The sequence below is a fragment of the Vipera berus genome (genome assembly GCF_964194415.1).
Source record: "Vipera berus genome assembly, chromosome: 1".
NCBI lineage: Eukaryota > Metazoa > Chordata > Lepidosauria > Squamata > Viperidae > Vipera > Vipera berus.
The window spans coordinates 265,365,856-265,387,667 of NC_138202.1; the positions used below are offsets into that span (position 1 = coordinate 265,365,856).

Genomic DNA, 21,812 nt, shown 5'->3' on the forward strand with positions numbered 1-21,812 from the left:
CACAGAAGGATCTACATTGGCTGTTGCTTTTTTCCTCTGATACAGGGATAAATGAATTCATTTTTAATACGGCTAGATATGTGGATAGATAATTAGACTTGTTATTCGCTGTACTACAGATGGTGTTTGAGGTCAATTATTTAGCAATCACACAAAAAATGTAGCATAAAATACAATACAAACAGAGAGATTTTCCTATTATATGCATTTATATAAACGTCAATGTGCTGTGGAGAAACTTATCCATCCCTTATGTTCATTGGAAGATGAGATTTTAGAAAAAAATATATAACCTTATTAATTTGTGTACTCCAGTTACTAGTTTGGGGAAATGCAATTCTGCAGCATTTGGGAAACTGAGATAAGCAGCACTGATATTAAATAATTTTAATGAAAATACTTAATCAGTTGTAAAAAGTATTTATTATGTCTTTTTTCAAATTCTATCCAACATCAACAATATTTTACAAATAACAGCTGTCAAATCATAACTTTCCCTATAAAATGCACCCCTATATTAAGACTTCAGTAAAATAGAAAATTCAACCAAAAAATATAAATACAAAGCCAAAATAAAGTATACTAAATACAAACACTGGAAATTTAAGTACCCACTACTTGCAGAAATATACACATTTTAAACATAATTACAATCGTCAGTAGCCTGCTGAATGAACTGAATATATTACCTGCAGTTTGAACTAATATTATTATCTTACTTTGTGTAGCATTGCCAGTGAATGCACGGCCAACAATCATAAATTCTTGTTTCATAATTCTTCATTTTTAGTTGGTTATATTCCTTATCAAATTAAATTGAGTATGATAGCCTTTGTTTTTGACTGTCATAGCTTTTTCCAAAACTGGCTGTAAAACCAATGTCCTATTTTTTTGATATGATTAAAAATAAACAGTGATTTACTGATGATAAAAATAAACAGTGATTAAGAAAAATAACCAAAAATGAGTAGAACTGTTATTGAAACAATTTGCTCTTTTCATAAGCCTTAAGAGTTCCCTTTGCTTAGAGTTCTTCTGAGCACGAAAAAGGCAGCAAATATATGGTCAGGAAGAATATAATGGGAATTGTTCTGTAGGCATTACTGAGTGGTGTTTCATCCTGGGTAAAATTAAAACTCCCAAAGCTCCATCCTTTATTCTATTGTGACACTGGCAAAGCAACATTGACTGGGACCTGATTGGGCTGAGATGCTGGAGAAATGTTGCTGATTGACTGTTGAGGAACAGAAGCTGCCTCCATTTTGCTGATGTGTATGAAACGCAGACGAAGTTTCAAAGCTGGCCTTAAATTGCAAATAATTTTCTCAACCTTTAATAAAAAAAGGTGAAAGAAATGTCATTATAAATTATGCAGTTTATGAGTATTAGCTTGGTTTTTATCCTGCTTGTCCTTGAAATACCTCAGAGTTTTAGGTATTTATTAGATTTCTAAGGCATCAGGATGACAATAATAGCCAAATATAAAACCTGAGGACTATATTCTGTACTTAAAATGGGGGCAAAGAAAAAAAGATTAAGAATGTCTAACAAATTATAAAATGCAAACATCCACCCCACTTCTAAAACCGCCATCATGCATTTATTCCCCAAAACATTTGTTTCTGATATCAGTTCTCAAACAGCTAGCAGTCCTATCTCATTTTCAGTTCAAGTTGGTTTCTAGTCTGAAGCAGTTTAAATGGCAATATGGTGAAAATAGCAGTGTCTTCAGAAAATCATTACTTATTCTAATTAAAATGGTCTGTTGACATTAAAAGGGCAGGATATTAAAAAATAAAAACCTAAAACAGAAAAAGTTTAATTAAAAAAATGTTAAAAGCTTCACACTTGATTCAAAGCATCGAATATTTCTTTCTGTATAAAATGAAGAATCTGCGGTTTGCCAGGCATAATACTTTTTGTAACGCTAATAAACCAGGTAGATGGTTAGCTTATAGATTGAGGAAAAAACAAAGGGCTTCTAATATAGATAAGATTGAGCATAAAGGAAGGGTTGTGTTTCAACAGGACCTTATCAAGGACGCTTTTGTGGATTTTTATTCTAAATTATATGCTAGGGAGAAAATTAATGAAAAAGACATTGATATATATTTGGAAAATGCTAGCATCCCGGTTCTTACGCAAGTACAAAAAGAAGGGATTAATCAATTGATTACAGAAGAAGAAATTGTTACAGCAATTAAGGAATTGAAGGTGGATAAAGCACCAGGTACGGATGGTTTGACTGCGGCCTATTACAAAAATCTACAAATAGAGTTGATAAAACCGTTAAAGGAACTGTTCCAGACAATCCAGAGGGGGGGAAAGGTGCCACCGTCTTGGAGAACAGCTTTTATTTCCTTGATTCCGAAGGAAGACCAAGATGCTACTCAAGTTAAAAATTATAGACCGATATCGCTTTTAAATACAGATTACAAGATATTTGCTAAGGTTTTGGCTAATAGATTGATGAGGGTTCTGCAACAGGTGATTCATGGGGACCAAACGGGGTTTATTAGTGGTAGGCAAATGAAAAATAATGTGAGGCATATAGTTGATGTGTTAGAGTTTTTGGAAAGGAACAACCAGATCTCTGCGGCGCTAATTTTTTTAGATGCTGAAAAAGCTTTTGATCAATTGAATTGGCAATTTTTGTTGAAAGTTTTAGACAAAATGGATTTTGGGGAAAAATTTTTGCAACCGATTAGGGCATTATATCAAAAACAAACTGCCCGAGTTATAGTTAATAATAGCTTGACAGAAGCATGTAATATTGAGAAGGGCACAAGGCAAGGCTGTCCGTTATCGCCCTTGTTATTTGTGTTAACATTAGAGATATTATTGGTTAAAATACGGAATTCGGAAAAAATTAAGGGGATACAAATTAGAGATCAGGATTATAGATTGAGAGCATTCGCAGATGATCTGGTTGTTACAGTGACCCAGCCAGAGAACTCTGTTGTGGACCTGATGGAGATAATAACACAATATGGGAAGGTTTCTGGATTTAAAGTTAATACACAGAAAACCAAAATTTTGGTCAGAAATATGACAGTTTCGCAAAAGGCTCTTTTAGAAGGACTAACTGGATTTGAGATTGTTAAAAGGGTTAAATATTTGGGGGTGTTTTTGTCGCCCTCTAATACAAAGTTATATAAAAATAATTATGAAAAACTATGGGGGAAAATTCAAAAAGAATTGGAGAATTGGGAAAAATTGCAATTGTCTTTGTTGGGACGGATTGCAGCAGTGAAAATGAATGTCCTGCCTAAATTTTTATTTCTATTTCAAATGATACCGATTCTTAAGAAAGGTTCTAATTTGGAGGAATGGCAGCGAGGTATCAATAAATTTGTGTGGGCAGGGAAAAAGCCACGAGTTAAACTTAAGATTATGCAGGATACTCGTGAGAGAGGTGGGCTTAAAATGCCCAATCTTAAACTATATTATGAAGCTGCTGCATTAGTAGGAATAAGTGATTGGATTAATTTGACACAGGAGAGATTATTAAATCTTGAGGGACATGATTTGTTGTTTGGCTGGCATGCATATTTGTTGTATGACAAGAAGGTAGACAATGTGTTTAGAGTGCATATTTTAAGACAGGCATTGCTGAGAGTTTGGAAGAAGTACAGACATAAGTTAGATTGCAAGATACCACTGTGGGCAATTCCAAAACACGCAATAGAAAATATACATGCTGGTTTCAAACATGATGTGACTACGTACAAGGAGATCCTAAGTTTGGAAAGAAATGTCTGGTGTTTGAAATCATATAGTCTCTTGCGAGAAGAGAAGGTTGTTCAAAACTGGTTCCAATATACTCAGTTACGGGCCAGGTGGAAAGAAGATCAGAAAAATGGTTTTACAATGACTGATGAAAATTTGATAAAGCAAATTAGAAACCAGGGACCGGCACATATTAAACGGATATATCTTGCATTGATAGAGATTGATTCAGAAACAGAACTTGTTAAGGATTGTATGATAAAATGGGCCCAAAATATCCAGGAAGTTATTACAATGGACACGTGGGAAAAGATTTGGGTGAGGAACGTAAAATTTACACAAGCTCAAAATCTAAGAGAAAACTTTTACAAAATGTTTTATAGATGGCATTTAGATCCTAAAAAGCTCACAAGTATGTATCCGAATTATCAGCCTAAATGTTGGAGGTGCGGTGATGAAGATGCAACATATTTTCATATATGGTGGACATGTAAAAAGGTTAAGGCCTTTTGGATAAAAGTTTGGTGGAACATGCAGAAGATTTTTAAACAGAGGATAAAGTTTTGTCCGCAACTTTTTTTGTTGGGAATAATTACAGATGTTACAGTTGTGGACACTAAGTTGATGTTGAATTTAATTACGGCAGCAAGACTCTTGATAGGTCAGTATTGGAAGAAAGAGGAATTGCCGTCTATAGAAGAGTGGACTTTAAAGGTTTCCGACCTGGCAGAGATGGCGAAGATTTCGGCCTATTTGAAAGATCACTCGCAAGAACGCTATATTATGGAATGGAGAAAATGGATTGAGTTTATCCAGAATAAGTATAGGGTTAAGAAGTTTTATGTAGCATTTGAATAAGTCTTCTTTCTTTTTTCTTCTTTTTTCTTTTCTTTTAGGTTTTTTTTTATATATATATTTAATATTACTAAGGTTTGTTTTATCCTATATAAGCTAGAGAGTGATGGATTTTAGAGTTTATAGTTGTTAGTATATGATTGTTTATGATTGGTTTTTTTATATATACCTTGTATTTAGCTCTGGGAAGTCGGGGGGGAGGGGGGGAGGGGGGAGAGGTAGGGGGGGAGGGTGAAGGGAGGGGGAGGGGGGTTTTTAAAGAAAAATTGTATGTTAAAACTTTTCAATAAAAAAAAATGAAGAAAAATGTTCAGTTGGTTTCTTCTTATTCACAGGGCAGGCCTACTGTGGAGTTTTCATTTGTTGACCTCAGATGGGAAAGTGAGTCAAACTTCAATTCTACTCCAAAGTGCTATTTCTTGTCAGAACTACTATTCACTTACTTGGTCCTTCACACTGTCTCCAGTAAACATATACTTCACATGGTATAGAAAATCACAGATGGGATCCATGTAGCTGAGATGCATGTTGCATTGATCCACTTCCAGAAGCATTTCATAAAAAGCTACTCCAATCTATTGCCAGATACAAACACAAACTGTACTGAAAACACATACTTTTTCCCCCCATGTTGGGTCAGTTCAAATTTGATTTATTTTTAAATTCCAACATTCATATTATAAAGTTAACACTTATATTACAATTATATTCTTTTCTAATTTTTTCATTCCTCTTGTTTAAAATTGTTAAGAAATTGACAACAATAAAAATGATAAAACATTTAGTATTTATATCCCAAGTACAGGAGGAAAAGGACAAAATGACAAAAAAGTAATCAATGAAGAAGAAAAACATAACGAGACCTGTATGTTTTTCAGAAATAAGTTTATCAGTTGTACTGATGTTATAATTCCATAAAAGATCAACGTTCTGTTTTAGAAAGTTATTATCAAAATGGTTGGATGATTAAAAAAACTTCTTGCAGCAAAAATAAGCATATGCATTTTTAATCTTGGAAATGAAATCTCTTTATGGCAATGCATATAATTCAATAAAGAGTATTTGGGTGAAAATACTTTATTATGAATGTGGTAAAATATAATTAAACAAGCATTTTGTGCATTCTCAGCTGGCTAGCAACTGAATGCTGAGGTAAAAAAATCCACCCCAAAATTCTTCCCTGTTTTCAGAGAGAGTTTGAAATCAACTATGTTTAGCTATCTATGCTGAAGTGCAATGAATTTTTTTGACAGCCAAAATATCCTTGAGAATTTGTTTTTAAACTTTTTTGTGTTCTGCTTGAAGAAACGAGATAAGGAATGCTGAAGCCTAAGGTCCTGTTTTTGTTTTTATTTGCACTGTGCCTTGATGCAAACTGTGAGCTAATGCCTCCTTAAGTAACACCAGCTGCCTGCAATTAGTGCAGGTTCGAGTCCCACCAGGCTCAAGGTTGACTCAGCCTTCCATCCTTCCGAGGTAGGTAAAATGAGGACCCAGATTGTTGGGGGCAATAAGCTGACTTTGTAAAAATGCCGCTGGGGGGGGGGGGCGAAAGCCCTAATAAGCAGGCATATACATAGAATGAAGGCTATTGCTAAGCACATTGGTTTGTGCTTTAGATTGTAAGCCGCCCTGAGTCTTCAGAGAAGGGCGGAATATACCGTATATACTTGAGTATAAGCCGAATTTTTCAGCCCACTTTTTGGGCTGAAAAAATCCACTTCGGCTTATACTCCAGTGAACAAAAAAAAAAGAACTTACCGAGGACTTGCGCGCGGCCAAGCTACTTTGCCTGACGCTGCTGGGGTCGCCCGGGCGCCTCTGCTCGCCCTCAGCAGCACCTGGCCCGGAATCACATGCGAAACAAGCCCGGCAGAGGAGCCGGAGCGGCGAGCAGAGGCGCCCGGCCCAGATCCTGCAAGGCCCGGCCGAGACGCGCCCCCAGCAGCGGAGCTGCTCCGGCTCCTCTGCCGGGCTTGTTTTGCATGTGAGCTACTTTGCCTGACGCTGAGAAGACCCGCTTGGGCACTCGGGTTGGTGTCAGTCTCCGCAGGCCCTTCTCGTTTCCAGGAACGTCAAGCGCGCTTGGCTCCCCACCCCCATGGCAGGGCAGGGCAGGGCAGAGACTTGCTCGCCCTTCTGACGGCCCTGAAGAGAAACGAAGGGCTTGCAAACTCCCCGCGAGAAGCTGGGCGAAGCGCACGGCTGGGCGAGTGTGTGCCTGTGCGCGTATTTACGAAAGAAACGCTCCGAGAGTTCTTCTTTCTCCGCCCCCTTGGGGGGAACTCTAGCGACTGCTGTAGCCGCGCTTCTCTTCTCGGCTCCGAAAATAGGGATTTCTACTCTCTCTCTCTCTCCCCTCCCCACCCCGCATTCTCCTGCCTCTTCGATTGCGACAATAAAAGGGCGAAGGGTGCGCTGGTTTCTTCCTCCTTCCTCCCCCCCTCCCCTCCCCTCCCCGATTGTCAGGTGTGGCTTCGACTTTAGTTTTTGCCTACGGTGCTAGGGAGTTGCCAGTGGTGGGATCGTTTTCGGAGTTGCGTGCTTGGCCCAGAGGTGCAAACAAAATGTTTGGAAAAAGGGGGGTGAGGTGGGGTGGGGTGGGGTGGAGGAAGCAGTTTGCGAAGCAGCCGAAATGGGGGTATATAGAGGATGGGAGGTTCCCACCGAGAGAGCCAGCAGAGTTTTTGTCGAAGCGCGTCACACGCCTTTCCAACCACCAGAGAAGGGAGGAATAAGAAAGAAACACACACACACACCAGGAAATCGAGAGCGCAGCCTTAAGTTAAAGGTGGCGGACGGGCCCGAGAAAAAAGGCTGCAAAACTCCAATCTTTTAAAGCGTGCGGTGTTGTTGTGTTTTTTTTTCCTCCCCCCGAAAGTGAACGGCAGCTTTCCGTACTAGTGTATTTGTACTCTGCTCGCCGCTCCGGCTCCTCTGCCAGGTTTGTTTCGCGTGCGAGCTACTTTGCCGGCCGCTGCTGAGGGAAGATCTCTGGAGAGGAGCATAAGGTGAGCTGCTGCATTTCCCAGCCTCGGCTTATACTCGAGTCACTAACTTTTTTCCATTTTTGGGGGGTGAAATTAGGAGTCTCGGCTTATATTCGAGTCGGCTTATACTCAAGTATATACGGTAAATGGGATTAAAAAAAAATGTGCTTCTCTGCCAAATGGAGTTCCTGGGAGAAATGCAATACGAAGTCACTAAATCAGCAATATGCCAGAGTAAAAAGAAAGGAGACCCCTGAGATATCCTAAACTTACTTTAATAACATGGACTGATATTAATTCTACAGTGGAAATATACTAAGAAATCACAGTGTTTAATTTCACTAAAGGAGCAGATACAGCTGAAGTCCTCCACAGAAAAATACAGCTTTGCAGAAATAGTGAAAGAATACAAATACTTCTTCACTAAGTCAATTATTCTTGGAAGTTTATAAAAACAATCCTGTAAGTTTGCTCCAAACCTCCCTTCAGAAAGGGGAATTTTGCCCAGTTCAGAAAATTTTCGACTTATTCTTTTATAAAATCTAAACAGTGTAGCTATTTTTATTTTTATTTTTTTGGATGGCAACCTACCTCTAGCATGCATCTGGTCCTCTCTTGCTGGAACCGCTGTAGAAATGGGCCAACAAGATGATAGACATAAAGGAGCTGGAATTCAGTCTTAACTATTGGTATCAGCACTTCAGTGAGAAACCTGTAATATTTCACAAGATATAATAAATTAAATCTTCAAAAATGAAAGTAACTGAAAATAGTTAAGATTACGTATTTTGAAAGCTCCAAAATTCTATCAAGACTCAATTGTTACCAATAGCAATGAGACAAAAATAATTAAATTTGACCGTAAGTGTACTTAATAGGAGCTTGATATGAATATGTGATCCATCTACAGCAGTGGCCTTCAAACTTGGCAACTTTAAGACTTATGGACTTCAACTCCCAGAATTCCCGCTGGCTGAGGAATTCTGGGCGTTGAAGTACACAAGTCTTAAAAGCTGCCGAGTTTGAAGACCCCTGATCTACAGCACATACAAACTACTGAAGATGATATTCATCCGTTGCAAACCTAGTCACCCAGTAATACCTACTTTGGAATGAGGGAAAGCTGGCCAATGCTCGAATGGTGCCAGACAGCATGTGCCAATGCTAAGGTGTAGCTGCAGCACATCTCAGAGTAAGACTGGTGACATGCCGTGAAGTCAAACAGTTGGAATGGATACCCAACCCATTCGGTCTCTGAAGTCAAACTAGGACTGTTGATAACACTCACAATCCGTTCATGGAGGACAATCCAGTAGGGCTCCTTGGAAAACAAAACCGGCCGCACAACAAAGATTAGAGAGAGCGCTAGCATGTATATAACCTAAAATGGAAGCCTGAATCACAAGATGTGGTTTCAAGCTATCATGACGTGCGAGACATTCATTTCTACGTACTATGAGCTGCCTAGTTGTCAGTCCTTTCTAGCTCAATATTGCAGTCTGCTAGTAATGCAATGATTAAGAAACCAAGAGAAAGGGGTGGAATCCTGTGGGAAGAGTCAGGTGGGCATCCACTACAGATGTATGAAACAGCACAATCTTCAAACCACAGTTCTTGGAATGTTCTCCTTTACAAGACTGAAAGCATCCTGCATACTTTGAGTATAATCTAATGCTTAACGACTGTAACAGTGAGTGCGCATGTAACCACATATACTTCATAATATATGATATAAATACAGGCCCTTTCTTTATTCTATCAGTACTTTGTATTTGCTTCAAGAAACCAAATACAGGTAGTCCTCAACTTACGACTATAACTGAGCCCAAAATTTATATTGCTAAGTGAGAAATTTGTTAAGTGAGTTTTGCCCCATTTTATGACTTTTCTCGCCACATTTGTGAAGCGAACCGTTGCAGTTCTTAAGTCTCCCCATTGACTTTGCTTGTCAGAAGGTTGCAAAAGGGGATCACGTGACCCCGGGACACTTCAACCGTCATAAATGTGAGTCAGTTGTCATGCATCCGAAGGTAAATCATGGAGGATGCTGCAACGGTTGTTAAGTGTGAATAATGTTCATAAGCCACTTTTTCCCCCCCACGGCCGCTGTAACTTTGAATGGCCACTAAGTGAACTGTTGTCACAAACTACCTGAATGTGATCATTATGTATGCGTGATTCAAAAGGGGGGGGGGAGAAGAGAATTTATTTCTCTCAAAAGACAATCGCATTGCATCGCATTCGTATTGGAAGCATCAAGGTGCTTACGGGTTGAAACGATTAGCCGATGACATCACCACTGCCCGGGGGATGCCCTGTTGGGGGCTCCCTGGCAGGAGTTGGAGGTAGAGCACAATGGCTCGTGTGGTTAGGATGCTGGGTTGGAAGTTAGCAAGCCCATGTTCAAGACCCGAGCCCTGCCACGGTGGGGGCAGGGGGGAGGGACGAGGTGAACTCCTGTCCTCAAAAGAAAATGAGGCCATGCAATCCACCTTTGACAGCTTGTCAAAGTAAGTCCTGGGAAAGTAAATGCAAAAGCTGCATTTCTAGTCTCCAGAAGCTGACTTTAATTCTTCACATTCCAAATGTTGTACAAGCTTTCAATAAAAAGTTTTTTTAAAAAAGGAAAATATAAAAAAAGCTCACGTTCCAATTTCTAATTATTTCTCATGTATAGGAATTGGAACTCTTGCACTTAACCTTATTTATTTATTTATTTATTTATTTGTTTTATATACCGCCCTTCTCCCGGAGGACTCAGGGCGGTGTACAGAGCAAGGTAAGTATACAGTAAAGCAATAGTAAAACAAATAAAACCCCAAATCTATCAGGCCAGGCCGGCTTGCTGGAATAGATAGGTTTTTAAGTCACGCCGGAAGGTGCGAAGGTCGGGACCTTAGGCTCCTTTTTCTTCCTTTAGTTGGAATTTTAAACCCCAGGTAACTTACAGGTAAGGCGGTGATAACCAACCCAATTGCATTCATCCAGGCGGTGATATTTTCTCTGGGCACCAGAGGCTGACTGTTAGGAAAGCAAGAGGAAAAAAATCACTGTTTTGGTACTCTGGATTCTGGCACAGGGACAGTAAAACTATGCATACAGGTAGTCCTCAACTTACAACCACAACTGAGTCCAAAATTTCTGTTGCTAAGCAAGAGAATTGTTAAGTGAATTTTGCTCCATTTTATGACATTTCTTGCCAGAGTTGTTAAGTGAATCCCTACAGCTGTTAAGGTAGTAACATGGTTGTTAAGTGGATCTGGCTTGCCCATCAATTTTGCTTGTCAGAAAGTGGCAAAAGATGATCACATGACCCCAGGTTTGATCACATGACCATAGGGACACTGCAATGGTCGTTAAGTGTGAAAAACGGTCACTAAACTTTTTTCAGTCACTAAACAAATGGTTGTAAGTTGAGGACTGTCTGTACTGTTCAAAAACAAATCAAGTAAATAAACTTAAATAACCTTTCCTCTTTTGATCATGTTTAATAACATCTATATTCTAGATATAAATAATACTGGGATTATTTCTAAAAAACCAATACATACCTTTTCAAAACAACGTTCAGAAGGTCATTGCCCACATCCTTCCCCGGAACAGCCAAGGCCATGAGTTCAACACAGGTCACATGGAGGGCATGGGCAGCTGGATTAGGAAATTCATTGAACCTCCAATCACAGTTTGGGAATGGACTGGATGATTTACCAGCCATCGGTGATTGCAGTTAAGCTAATAAACTACTGTATTTTATAGGAAAGAAGTAATGAAACATGATGTCATAAACCCAACAGATGCTCTTCAGCCAGCAAAGTAAAATGGCTGTGCGCGCACACACACACACACACACAATTGGGGAGGACCTTTCAAGCAGCTGCAGGCTTTCTAAAAGATGCTCTAATGCAGACATAATGCGACATATCGGAGCTTTTTTCCCATTGCCGGCAATGGGGTGGGTGCGATTTCCTTGTGATGCGTCCGGCCCGCAGGCCGGCAGTTCGACACCCCTGCTCTAATGCTTAAAGAAGGCCTGTCTGTTCACATTTGCAAATCACCTTTCAAATGCTCTGACCAGCTTTAATATTTGTGTACGTACAATACTTAATCGTATGTATTTCCTACCAAAGAACACGTTATTACATTTTGAATAAACTTCCCCAGCTCCAAAATTTAAAAGTAAACTAGTTAAAAGATAATTCTTTGCTCTTTTTGTTTAAATTTAGCTTACCTACTAAAATAAGGCAACGTGCTCATTGTGCTAGGAAGCCAACTGTTCTTATCTTAACTGGGAGTTATTTCCTAGTAAACACTGATAAGGCAAAACATTGAAATTGCACATACTGTATATTGTTCTCATTTTGCAGTGATAATCTGAATGCTGTTGACAGAGAACCATTAATAACTGAATGCTACAGAAATAACAGCAGAGCTAGTTTAAAGAGAATAACCAGTGTTCTATATACTATTATTTTATACACATTCATTATTTCAGAAAGGATATTATCCACCAGCCGCCCAATTAGTTTGCAGTAATACATATCATCGGGGACCCACGGGTTATCTTCTCGTGGATTCATAGCGCATTTAAGATAAGTATCACTTAAACACCACCCTAATGGCCGGTTATCCTTTAGGGAGCCAATGATGGCATGGACAAGCTTCCGTTTGAGGTTGGTTCGCTCTCGGAGATGTCCCTCATAATAGTGAAGGGTGTTGTAGAGGTAGGTCACTGGCCGATCTGTCAAGAAACAATTCTTAAGTAAGCAGCTGTGTTCACACGTTTTACAATCTGGATTACCATAAAGTGTGTATGTTTGTGTGTATGTATGTATGTATATGTATATGTATGTATGTGTGTATGTGTACACACACACACACACACACACACACAAGAACATGATCTGTGCTTTGTTCCAATTATATAAACTGACATTCTTCACATGCTATTCTTTTTTTCCCTTTTCCTTTTTTCAGATTTGCATAATTTAGTACAGTTTGCCAGTTACAGAAGAAGTAAGGTTATTGAAGTGTCATTTCCAGACCTGGGAATCTCATTCAGCAATTGTATGGGCTTCATATACATTCCTTTATTATCTTCTTTGTTCATGTATAGCCTAGACATGCTCCCGTCATTGTCAGGACCCACCCCAATTCACATCTTAGGAAATAAGAACTCCTGGATCCAAGTTTGTCCAAAAGGAAAAGTTTACTAGGATGAGATTGGTTGTGGCAATACAAGACGGGATCTGACATTGAGTTACATTTCAATACTATATAAAGCATTCCCGTTTCAACCCCCTCCCCTCAAATCCATTTAGTCAGGCTCACATCATTTACTTAGGTGTCAATCTCCTTGTGTTTATTGTTATTGCTTTCTTCCTTTCAGTTCCAAATGGAGATGCAACCCAGATCTCTCTCTCTCCCCCTGTTCCCCCCAGATCAAAAGCTTTCCTGGTCTTTGAAAACAGCCTACTGCAATCTGAATAACCATCCTCTCCCCCCCCTCGGAGAGATGGCAGAATCCCGAGAATAAGCACAATATTCTAACCATACATTTACGAAATGTGATATAAATGGATTCTGACAGTCATGAGGAAAGGACCAGCTGAAGGCTAAGTTTTTTTCACTCACAAACAAAAATGAATGAATATGGGAACTATATCAGCTCTCTTCCAGTCCTCTGGTAGTTCCCCAGTGCTCCAGGATCTTTGACAAATATAGTTCAGTGGTTCTGAGATCACATCTGCCAGTTCCTTGAGAACCTTAGGGTGTAATCCATCTGGTCCTGGTGATTTGGACTCGTCTAGGTTGGATAGGTGCTCACTTACCATTTGCTTGCCTATCTTAACTTGTGTTTCTAATCTATTTTTCATGGTACTGTTTTTGATAGATTGGATTGTTTTTTTCTCTTTGTGCCCACTGAGGCAAAAAATGAGTTAAATAATTCTGCTTTCTCCCTGTTGCTTGTCACCTTCTTGCCACGTTCCCCCACTAATGGATCAATCATTTCCTTAACTTTTTTCTTGTTTTTTACATGTTGAAAGAAGCTTTTTTTGTTATTTTTGACTTTGGTCACAAGCCTTAGTTGATTTTGAGCCTTAGCTTTCCTTACTTCATCTTTGCATGCTCGGACTATTTGCTGATATTCTGCTTTAGTTATGTGCCCCTCTTTCCATTTTTTATACTTGTCCTTTTTATCTTTCAATTTATCAGAGAGTTCTTTATGCAGCCATGCTGGTTTCTTTTGAGAGCTGTTATTTTTCTTCTTTGTTGGTATTGTGCTAGACTGGGCTTTTATTATCTCACTTTTCAAAATTTCCCAAGCTTCTTGAGTTGTTTTCCCCTTGAGGATTCTCATCCATGGAATCCTTCCCAAGCCCTCTCTAAGTTTATTGAAATTAGCTCTCTTAAAGTCCAAGACTCTAGCTTGACTGTGTTTAATTTGTTTTCCGTGTATCTTTGATAAAATTCTTGTAACCTAAAGGATAACACATTCATTTAGCATTTATATTTTGCATAATAAATTCTGTCAACTTAATCCAATTTGCATGGATCTAAAATTCAAGCTGTTGGATCACATAATTTGAATATTTTAAACCATGGAGAATTAATATTTTTTTTGAAAAAAAATGTTATCAGAAAGGGGGAAGAGAGGGGACAGGTGTGTTCATGCTATTAGGATTAGAATATATTCACAATGCAGTGTCACATTTATCTCCTCAAACATATTACGGAAAGATAATCACCTGTTTCCCGCAACTTCAAGAGATCTGATGCTTGTATAGTGTTCAACAGAAGTCAAGGGCTTCTCTTTTTCTTGACTAAAAAGGATAGCTGAATCAATCTACTAACCCAGGGGTAGGCAACCTTGGCTCTTTTATGACTCGTGGACTTCAATTCCCAGAATTCCACGAGTCATAAAAGAGCCAAGGTTGCCTACCCCTGTACTAACCCATACACTCATATGCCTGAGTATTTTTAATGAGGGCTTACTTCTCAGACCTGCTGCATTGCCACTGCTCAATATATCCTGACCCAATTATTCTTTACAAGCTTGTCTGACTGCAGTTTCCATTCTTCCTAGAAACACTTTTCTAGCAGCAAGTCTGACAATGCAATTACTTCTCTAAGACAAACACAATCACCACAGTTGGTATAAGACTCAAGACACGTCATGAAATAAATAGAACATTTTAATTACGGAGAACATTTATTATCAATCAACAAATAAGTGTTTGTTATTATCAATTCAGTAATATTACAGCAACGAAACAACTTTCCTTAGAACTCACCATGAAATTTGTACAAGCCTCCTAAGTGATCTAGCAGAGTCTCCAAGGATTTGGATACTGGTAAAAGTTCCAGAAATCTGTGAATCACAATGTCAAACACTGGCAGGAAGCGGAGGCAAACGTTCCCAAAGTAAATTGGTAAATACTGTGGTTGGATTTGAACAGGAGGATTGACTTGCTCTGCTAGCCCTTCAAAATACAGCTTTTCAGGGTATTTCTGAGGAAAAAAAACAATTTGGTTTAATTTTGCCTGGGTTTAATAAGCTTTCATTACTGATGTTCTATTTTTTCTTCCCACATTTGAATAAGATTTCCCTCTAATGCTTTACATCCATATTTTAATGGGAAAATATCTGGCACAAACACCTATATCAGAGGTGTCCAACTTTGGCAACTTTAAGATCTGTGGACTTCAACTCCCAGAATTCCCCAGCCAACTATGATCATTAGCCCTCAACAACAACAACAAAATGTACGCCAATCCTAGTTATCTCTTCAAATGTGCTAAATCACTAACAAGATGACCTTCTGCCTCTCAGAAAAACCACTGTGTATTTGTTTGTTGTAGAAGCACTGCTATTTAGGGCAATTAAAAGACAAACCGGAAGTACCTTGTGGTAGCTCATGTGCTTCGTATGCCAGTCATTCTGTAGCCAATGCTCAGGAGAGTTCTCCTTCACAAAATCACTCACTCTGTTTCGGAAATCATTGGGTTTCAGTAGGAGCAACTGAATAATGAAATAGCACACTTGGGCTTCATTGCCTTCATGACTGCGCATCGCCTTAAATAATGATAACAATTTAAAAATGAATCAAAGTTGAACTACAAGACAGTGCTACAAAATACCTACAGGAATATTTCTAATTTCTCTGGAGTATAGCTCAAGTTAAAAAAAAATTGAAAACCAATTAAATATAAAACTTCCCACATTTTTTTTTTACCCGAAAACCTGTTCAAGAAAACTAGGGTTGCTCAAGAATGCACTTTATAGTGGTTGAAAGGAATTCTAAAATTATTTTTTTAATACTCTTCAAAGAATCAGTCTTCTCTCTACAGGACATGATAATCCACTGACATTAATACTTGAACTAATTTCAATCCTTCCATAATCATGTATAAAAATATGATACAATTCACCAACATCATTCATTTCTAGTTGAGGAAGTGAGGTGAGGCAACCAAGACTTACAGAAGTCTATGTGATTCTGATACCAAAAATTTTAACTGCCTGCTTGTACAGCAACGCTACATTGCTTACACCCAACTGGTTCTTATCAGCTTATCTCTGAATGTCTACTGTTCCAGTAGATCCCCTTTCAATGACATTGTTCTGTTCCCCCCTCCGGAGTACAAACAGACAAGCAGACACGACTAGCAAGAGTTAATTCTACAGGCTGTAATTAATTGCCTTCAGATAAGGCCTTGGCAGCAAAATAGATTCTGCTGGAATGAGGTAACATCCAAACAAACAGTTCAGAAGCAGATGTACAGCAGCATTGCCAAGAAGTCAGACCAGGGTTTCAAACAAGAAGCAGAGTTCCGAAGATGTGACCAGAAGTTGTTTAAACTATTGTTCGTCACAAAGTTCTGAGAGCAGCCACACCCCGTTTTATACCGAGTGGGGTGTGGCTCAATGACTCAGCTAATCCCTGGCCCTCCTACTCTTCCTACGCTGCTGTAAACGCTTGGCCCTGAGTCTTTCTCGGGGGTCTAGCCATGAGTCATCTTCGCTAGACTGTATCTGCTGCAGCTGCTCGAGCTCCGTCCCAGCCTGGCTCCCAGCCTGGCTACTCCCAGGTTGCTCGTCGGCCTTCAGATGGAGACGGAGGCCTTGCCAGAGAGGAGGGCCCCGGAGAAGGAGGCCTTGCCAGAGGGGAGGGTCCCAGAGAGGGAGGCCTTGCCAGTTCCTCCCCATCATCTTCAGAGTCCTCTTCCTCGGGTAGGACAGGCTCGGGGGTCGGGGCCACAACAGACATTTTAGCAGTGTTTTTTGCATCAACAAAATTTTGCAAAGTCTTCAAAAACAATATTGTGATCATAATATCTGATAAATCTCTGAACAGATAATGGCAACTTCTCTCTCAGCATTCCTTACCAAACACAGTATCAAGCGATCCAATGTCACAATATTGTACTTCCACACCATGTCATTAAGAATTTCAATACATTTGTTGAGCTGCTGGCCCCCAGCTGAGGTAGAAAATTCATAGACCAGGAAATCTGCAAATGTCCGGACATGAGCAACCAGGGCCCTGGCTCCAATTCTTTCTAGTACTCTAAAGTAGGAGAGAGAAGTATAATATGACATAATATGAAAACCAATTCCCCCCCCCTCCTCGAAAGGCTGTGCTATCAAGTAACCAGCTTTTAAAGTTCCACTCTTAGAAGGTTCTACAGATTGAAAATGTATGAATAAAGCAGATTTGATGAAACAATATTGTAAAATGGAGAGTTGGGATTCTTTGATTCCTAAATGGATTTTCCGCCAAGGCTGTTGACAGAAGCACCGGTTATAAAAGTCCACTTTAATCATACGGCTAGCCATCTGTTTAATGTGTTAAATTACAGGCAGTCCTTGACTTATGACCACAACTGAGCCCAACTTTTCTGTTGCTAAGCAAGACAGTTCTTCAGTTTTGCCTCATGGACCTTTCTTGCCACAGTGTTAAGTCAATCACTGCAGTTGTTAAGTTAGTAACACAGTTGTTGAGTGAATCTAGCTTCTCCATTGACTCTGTTTGTCAGAAGGTCTGCAAAAAGTGATCACATGACCCCAGGACATTGCAACGGTCATAAATACATGCCCAAATTTTGATCACGTGACTATGGGGATGCTGCAACGGTTGTAAGTATGAAAAATGGTAGTAAGTCATTTTTCCCCCCAGTGGCATTCTAACTCTGAAAGGTCGCTAAACGAATGGCTCTAAGTCAAGGACTACCTGTAATGCATTACAAGAAAAGTCCACCGCAAACTTGTTCCTGTGCTACCCAGTATTTTGCAAACTTTACAAAACAAAACATGCGTTATTTCAAACGAATGGCCACTATGCAGAAAATGTTCTCTACGTTTACACCGTCCCAAATATTATTCCATTTTGCTTTATAGTGCCATGGTATAAACAATAATTAAATCTTTTAAACCATACCGATAACCGATTTGGTTAATGTGATCGGTTTCTAACAGCATTTTCCAGAGGAGACACAGGAAGAGGGGAGGGGAGCCTTGCATAGAAAAATGGGTGATGATATCATTTTCAATTGACATGGATTTCCACTTTCGGTATTCCTCTTCCACATTTTTTTTTAGGTTAAACCGGCTCTCTTGAGGCACATTGTTCTGCTTGAAGAATGCCTGAAATAAAACAAGTTAGTAGCCACTAAAACAAAAGTTCATCTTCATCTAAAATGTATTACATTCTGTGAGGCCACTCCAATTTCATAATTCAATTTTCCTACCAGGCTCCTAAATTATGACCAACTCTCTTCTCTATCTATGGCACAATTTTACCAAATTCCATTCTGGACAATTTAATTCTAACTTTCATCTTCTTGATAGACAAAGATAAGCATAAATGTGACATCCTCTTAGGTAATTGCTAAGAGTCAATGCTGACTTGTGGAATATAATCAATCATTAGCGTATGACTGTGTGTGCGTGCGTATGTGCTTTAAATCTCTTAATAAGTTAAAAACATTTAAAACTAAGAAGAGCTGTAAAACAGAAACATATAAAACCCATCATGAAATATCTTTTTTTAAAAGTAGTTATCAGAACTGGAACACCTGAAGATGATACTGAAATTGCAATTCAATGCAATTATAAGATTCAATCTTATAATTGTAAGATTATATTATTGTCCCTTATAATTATGAGATTCAACCTTGTAATTTAATTCATAGTTAATGACAATAGAGCACGTTTATAAATGTGCACTTTGTAACAAAAGCGTGAGTTTTTGTACAAAATTTCTAAAAAGATAAGGTTAATGCAGAAATGGGGGAAGAAACAGAAAAACACAACAGATGGAAACAATATTTAGCTTGAAGCAAACTTTACACAAGAATATAATTATCATCTTTCCTGACATAGATTATTGAACCCAATTCTTCTCAACCTTTGCAAATTTAAAATATGTGAACTTCAACTCTCAGAATTGGTTGGGCAACCTGAGAGTGGAAGTGTACGTATCTTAAACTTCCCAAGAAGTTTACCTGTACTCTTTATACAGTTATGATTGTGTATCATCTGACCCATCCACTGTGATAATCAAGTTAGCAGATGATACAACTGTGGTGGGTCTTATTACAGGTGGGGATGAGACAGCATATAGGGCGGAGGTACAAAAACTATCCATATGGTGTAGTAACAACTTGCACCTAAACATTGGCAAGACGAAAGAGATGGTGTTAGACTTCCGGAGAAAAAAGGAGGAACCTGCCCCACTTTACATCGGGGAGGACTGTGTGGAGAGAGTTTCCTCCTTTAAATTTCTGGGAATCTACCTCTGTGAAGATCTGACCTGGAAAGTTAACACAACCCAGGTGGCTAGAAAGGCCCAACAGAGGCTTCACTTTCTTAGGGTCTTGCAGAAGAACAGGGTAGAACAACGGCTAATGACCCTCTTTTACCGATCTACTATAGAGAGCGTCCTCTCGTATGGTATTGTGGTTTGGTATGCTGGTCTGACAGCCGCGGACAGGAAAGTATTACAGAGGGTGGTGAGCACAGCACAAGACATTGTGGGCTGTCCCCTGACACCACTGGATGACATCGCCAGGGCTCGTTGCCTTGGAAGAGTGAGGAAGATTCTCAGGGATGACTCACACCCTGGACGGTATCAATTTACTCTCCTACCATCCGGTAGGAGATATAGGAGTATAGCCAGCCGTACCAACAGGCTGAAAAATAGCTTTTATCTGTGGGCTGTTAGGCTTTTAAATGGGATATAATCTCTGTGAACTTATGCAGAATTGACTTGGGAGGCCGGTGTGTGGTGTAGTTGGTTCACATGGTGTGGTAGGATGGAGGGTTTATGTCACTGTGTGTTGGGGGCAGAGAGCACGGGGGGAGGCTCAGCTAATCTCAATGTACACATGTTGTACTTTGACAATAAAGGTTTATTATTATTGAGAAAGGCTGATTTAAGCTAAGCTATTACCTGCAGAGGAGCTGGGAAACAACTCAAAGTATGGGTTGCCCAGTTATGGGGAGTAAAGCTCATGATAGTCTGCAGGATATCTTTGCACCAAGTCCCCTGAATGGAATCTGAACCTGTGAAAAAATCTAAAACAGAAAGATAAACATAACCGACTATTCAAAAAATTAAAGCAAACGCAACTGGATTAACGGAATACTATCATCATCCAATAGTTCTGTTTGCATTCCTTCAGTTGCTCTTAATTACAGTTCTTCATTTCTGCTAAGCTTCATTAAATGATTACTCAGTCTGTGAATAGTCCACATCCTAGTGCCATATGGTTTATTCTAGTTAGAACTATACTGATTAAGCCAACTATTCTTGAAGTTGCTGCAAGAGGAATGGACTTCATACAATTTCTAAACGGAATATTATCCTACACTAGAATATATATGTCATATCAAGATAAAACATCTGCCTGTTCAATTTGAGAAGTCTAACAGTAGAAGTAAATCAAGAACAATAACATTTAAGATACTTAAAAAAATTAGCACAGTTCTAACCATTTCTATTTTCTAAGTAGGATCCATGAAAATCTGGAATTGTTACCCGTGACGTGTGTTGCTCTTGCTAGAGTCAAAATGAGTGCTCTATTCAGTTCCTCCGATTCTGCTGAAAGCACGGTTTTGGGCTCATTAAGGAATCGAGTAAATTGTGGCTGGACTTCAGAGCTGCCCAAGGCAGTAATCAGCCGCAGTGCTGTGCTTTCCACACTATAAAAAAGAATACACCCTTAAGGATATGTTATGCTAATTACAGAAACTACACCTAGTTTCAGTGAATTGTATTCTAAAATTGCACAAACCACATTTCCCACATGGTCAAATTATAGAATGGTGAAATACATTGACTCTTGAAGGCCATTACATCAAAGAAATAAACAGGAGATGTAATCAATCCAGCACTATTTGGATTTGTAACTTTATTTTTTGTTATCGTCTAGTATTGTGAGGATATACGTGTATATTTCAAGTAGCTTAGCATTACAGAAATGCTGCAAGTAAATTTAGTCTTTAAGAGGGCTCTGGAGATAATAGTAAATATTTTAACTTTTAACTAAAATTACAATCCAGTTAATTTCAGGTACATTTTGCTTGAAACAACCCAGATTTAATTCATGGATACATTTTTTTAAACTACAATTGCAGGGGTCAGATGAAATGAAAAGGTGAAATTTATGAAACAATAAAACAAAATAATCCCATCCCCAAGATAGAGCTGTACTAAAGATGAAATGGAAAGTTGATTCTATCTCATCCCAATAAAGGCCACCCCTTATAATAACCTCCTAAAAACCCAGTGGCTATCTTAAGGAAGGAAATCCAGAATGTATCCGTGCATCTAAATGACTGAATTTAGTCCTCAAAACAGTTCAGTGCTTACTAAATCACAGTCCAGAAGAAAAAAAACACACAAAATGTTTGCTTGTCTCTTCACTTCCTTCCTTGGAACCTAAGCCTATTATTCAATTAAATCATCAGATGAAATTGGAATTGGTGGTAAAATCAGGAACCAGAATTGTAACTGAGGTTTAAGTTCTTGATCAGGCAATTGCAACTAAAAATAGTGAAGTTGTGGTTTAATTAAATCACAATTGTATTGTTCATAGGTGACAGTTATTATTTCAATGTACATACCACACTGAATCCAGAAGAATGCTTAAAATCACTAATGGCTAAAACTCAAATTGAAGTCTTAAATCTTTTCCTATAATGTAATGCATAGCCTTCTGAATTGATCATTAATA

The 21,812-nt window shown here is 38.9% G+C and overlaps 1 protein-coding gene across 2 annotated transcripts in view; it reads right to left on the reverse strand.

The window, feature by feature from the left end:
- Positions 1–404: 404 nt before the first annotated feature.
- Positions 405–21,812, reverse strand: part of MED23 (mediator complex subunit 23) — a 54,071-nt gene continuing 32,663 nt past the window's right edge. For both annotated transcript variants that reach the window (XM_081312868.1, XM_081312867.1), the window contains 13 exons: positions 20,615–20,778; positions 20,027–20,151; positions 18,014–18,219; positions 16,963–17,143; positions 15,478–15,648; positions 14,867–15,083; positions 12,076–12,312; positions 11,126–11,291; positions 10,523–10,595; positions 8,681–8,895; positions 8,166–8,286; positions 5,028–5,159; positions 405–1,330 (listed from right to left, as the gene is read on the reverse strand). In XM_081312868.1, the coding sequence (XP_081168994.1) occupies positions 1,160–1,330; positions 5,028–5,159; positions 8,166–8,286; positions 8,681–8,895; positions 10,523–10,595; positions 11,126–11,291; positions 12,076–12,312; positions 14,867–15,083; positions 15,478–15,648; positions 16,963–17,143; positions 18,014–18,219; positions 20,027–20,151; positions 20,615–20,778 (2,179 nt within the window). In that variant the 3' untranslated portion in view covers positions 405–1,159. The remainder of the gene's footprint in view (positions 1,331–5,027; positions 5,160–8,165; positions 8,287–8,680; positions 8,896–10,522; positions 10,596–11,125; positions 11,292–12,075; positions 12,313–14,866; positions 15,084–15,477; positions 15,649–16,962; positions 17,144–18,013; positions 18,220–20,026; positions 20,152–20,614; positions 20,779–21,812) is intronic.